The sequence below is a fragment of the Rhinopithecus bieti genome, unplaced genomic scaffold (genome assembly GCF_001698545.2).
Source record: "Rhinopithecus bieti isolate Rb0 unplaced genomic scaffold, ASM169854v2 scaffold_315, whole genome shotgun sequence".
In the NCBI taxonomy this organism is placed as follows: domain Eukaryota; kingdom Metazoa; phylum Chordata; class Mammalia; order Primates; family Cercopithecidae; genus Rhinopithecus; species Rhinopithecus bieti.
In genome coordinates this window covers 1,503,204-1,506,650 of record NW_016803481.1, presented here as the reverse complement: position 1 = coordinate 1,506,650, position 3,447 = coordinate 1,503,204, and the positions used below count along the sequence as shown (strand labels likewise).

Genomic DNA, 3,447 nt, shown 5'->3' with positions numbered 1-3,447 from the left:
AAAAAAAAAAAAAAAAAAAAAAAAAAAAAAAATCTAAAAAAAAAAAAAAAAAAAAAATTAGAAGAAGCAATGTTAAATCCTTACTATTACAAAATGCAAACATACTGTAACCAATAGAGCAAATTTGCTAGTAATGGTTAGTATCCTGTTCCATCACCTTTTGCTTCTATGTACTGAAAAGCTTTTGTATTTCACAGTAAGTTCTATTTTCATCTCTTCATATACTGAAATGCCAATAAATTATTTCTAAAAACAAAGAAGTTGAGAAGAGCATGGAGCTTCTTACCCTTGCCAGACAGTCTCCAAGGGGTCACAGTTGTCTAGGTAATTAAAACGAATGATATCTGTTGGATGCTTATCAGAAGATCGCCAGGGTGGAAGTGCTTTCTGCCCCGAGTTATTCTTCTTTCTTAAAGAGGAAGAGGACCGAAAAGCTGATAAAGGGGATTGTTTTTCCTCTGGAGAATTGCTTGTAACTAGTTGAACGTCAGCGATTACAAATCCATCCTTTGGGGGTGTCTAGAAGAAGAAAGTTAATTATGTTCTCAAAACACCATAATACGCTGGGTGTGATAGCTCACGTCTGTAATCCCAGCACTTTGGGAGGCCAAGGCAGGCGGATCACCTGAGGTCAGGAGTTCGAGATCAGCCTGGCCAACATGGTAAACCCCATCTCTACTAAAAATACAAAAATTAGCTGGGCATGGTGGCAGGTGCCTGTAGTCCCAGCTATTCGCGAGGCTGAGGCAGAAGAATCACTTGAACCTGGAAGGCGGAGGTTGCAGTGAGCCAAGATCGCGCCATTGCACTCCAGGCTGGGTGTCAAGAGCGAGACTCCATCTCAAAAAACAAACAAAACAAAACAAAACCACACCCTATAATAACAACAACAACAATAAAACAAAGAATATATTGAACGTCCTATACCATTACCATGGTGATAATGATTATAGCAGCCACCACTCCAGGAGTACTTGCCATGTTGCAGGCACTGTCTCAGGCAGTTTTCATGCATTATATTGTTTAACCTTCACAATAACTCTATAAGGTAATCATTACTACTTCTGTTTTGCAGAAGAGGAAATAGAATATAGAAGAAACTAATTAATTTGCCCACTACTACAAAAGTAGTAAGTTGGAGGGCCAGAATTTGAATACAGGACTGTCTTGCTTCAAGCCCATACATAAGACCTCCCTATCCTACTCTTCTACCGTACCATTGTCTAGTTTGTCACAACTGCAGCTAATTTATTCATAAAAAGTATACATTCCCCCAAAAAAGTACTCCAGCTCTCATGACCTCTAACACATAGAAACAACTTTGAGTTGTAGAGAGGTAGACTAGAAATTTTATCAATTATCAAAACCTCAACCACTCCCAAAGAATACTTCTGCTTTAATCTCCAAAACTGAAAGCCTGTCTTGTGTCTGTGAAATTCGTAATGTTTTTATGTGGTTGTAGCCTAAGGAAAGTACTACTGGTATGTTGAGAAGCCTCTAAGGGCTTAATTTTTGTTCATTAAGAGATTAAGGAAGCTTTGCTTGGTAAATCAGTTTGCTTCCATTGTTGGCGAAAATCAAGAAATTCCGTTCCTCCAAGCATAATCAGTTTCTCATCCTTGTTTCAACAGCTCTTTGTATACAATTCTATTGGATAATGCTTAGTACTCAGTGTTGTAATTATTTGTTTATTTTTCTATGTCCTGGGCTACTAGACTAGGCTCTGTGAAAGCAGGGTTGGGGTCTTTCTATGTTTAGCACCTAGCTTACAACAGTGTTTAATAAATATTTATTCAGGCTGGGCGTGATGGCTCATGCCTGTAATCCCAGCACTTTGAGAGGCTGAGGAGGGTGGATCACGTGAGGTCAGGAGTTCGAGACCAGTCTGGCCAACATGGTGAAACCCCGTCTCTACTGAAAATACAAAAAAATTAGCCAGGCGTGGTGGCGCATGCCTGTAATCCCAGCTACTTGGGAGGCTGAGGCAGGAGAATCGCTTGAACCCCGAAGGCAGAGGTTGCAGTGAGTCGAGATCGTGCCACTGCACTCTAGCCTGGGCGACAGAGTGAAATTTGTTTATTCAAGGAATGACTGTAACCTAGAAGCAGATTAAGAAGACATTTCATATTTACAAAATTGATAGCTCATTATTGGTTTAGTATTCAGTATTTTGTGCAAGTCTCATTCAGAATGGACATTCATTTCATTTCCCTGAGCTTATATTGAATTAAATCTGTTTTTGCTGGAAGAGGTCTAGTTTAATACTGCTGGGAATAAATAATATATGTTAATAAAAAATAACTTTGGGGGAAATTTTAGGCATAAATGCTAGTAGTCATATGTAAAAAATCTTTAATTCTGTATAGTACAAAATGCTTACACTTTAACAAAATAGGTAATAGTGAAACCTGTAATAACTTATTTGTATTAAGTAAACAAAATTTTTGTTCACATCGCCTGGAGTCTTTTTGGGAATTTTCCTAATCATGAATAGGTGTTGAATTTTGTTAAATGCTTTTGTTTGGATATATTGAAGTGATCATATATCTTTTCTTTCTTTAAAAAAATATGGACTGCTTCATGAATTTGCATGTCTTCTCTGCATCGTTCCAATTTTAGTATATGTGCTGCTGAAACATGCACTTTTTTCTCTTTTATTTCGTGAATTACATTGATTTTTTTTTTTTTTTTTTTTTTTTTTTTGAGACAGTCATGCTCTATCGCCCAGGATGTAGTACAGTGGCTCGATCTCAGCTCACTGCAACCTCCAGCTCCCAGGTTCAAGTGATCCTCCTGCCTCAGCCTTCTGAGTAGTTGGGATTACAGGTGTATGCCACCATGCCCAACTAATTTTTTTTTTTTTTTTTTGAGACAGAGTCTTGCACTGTCACCCAGGCTGGAGTGTGGCATAACCACAGCACACTGCAGCCTCAACCTTCTGAGCTCAAGTGATCCTCCCAACTCAGCCTCCCAAGTAGCTGGAACTGCAAGAGTGTGCTACTGCACCCAGCTAATTTTTAAATTTTCTGTAGAGACAGGGTCTTCCTATGTTATATAAGCTGGTCTCAAACTCCTGGCCTCAAGCAGTCCTCCTGCCATGGCCTCCCAAAGTGCTGGGATTATAGGCATAAACCACTGTGCCTGGCCCCAAAGTCGGATATATATATCGCACAACTTCTTTTCATTTTACTAGTTGGTTAATCACTTTTCTCTCCTCTGCCCCTGAACAGCCTGAGCTTCCACTATTGCTTCCTAACTGAGAACGAGATCCAAGAGAAGTCTCACTAGGAAAGGAGTCCGAGCTACGGGAATTTTCAAGAGAACCTTAAAACTTCGGCGGCCGGGCGCGGTGGCTCAAGCCTGTAATCCCAGCACTTTGGGAGGCCGAGACGGGCGGATCACGAGGTCAGGAGATCGAGACCATCCTGGCTAACCCGGTGAAACCCC

The 3,447-nt window shown here is 40.1% G+C and overlaps 1 protein-coding gene across 1 annotated transcript in view; it reads right to left on the bottom strand.

Moving 5' to 3' along the window:
* FBXO16 (F-box protein 16) overlaps positions 1 to 3,447 on the bottom strand; it is a 77,693-nt gene that overhangs the window by 27,977 nt on the left and 46,269 nt on the right. Inside the window, exon 5 of the mRNA XM_017884356.1 lies at positions 287 to 519. Within this exon, the coding sequence (XP_017739845.1) occupies positions 287 to 519 (233 nt within the window). The remainder of the gene's footprint in view (positions 1 to 286; positions 520 to 3,447) is intronic.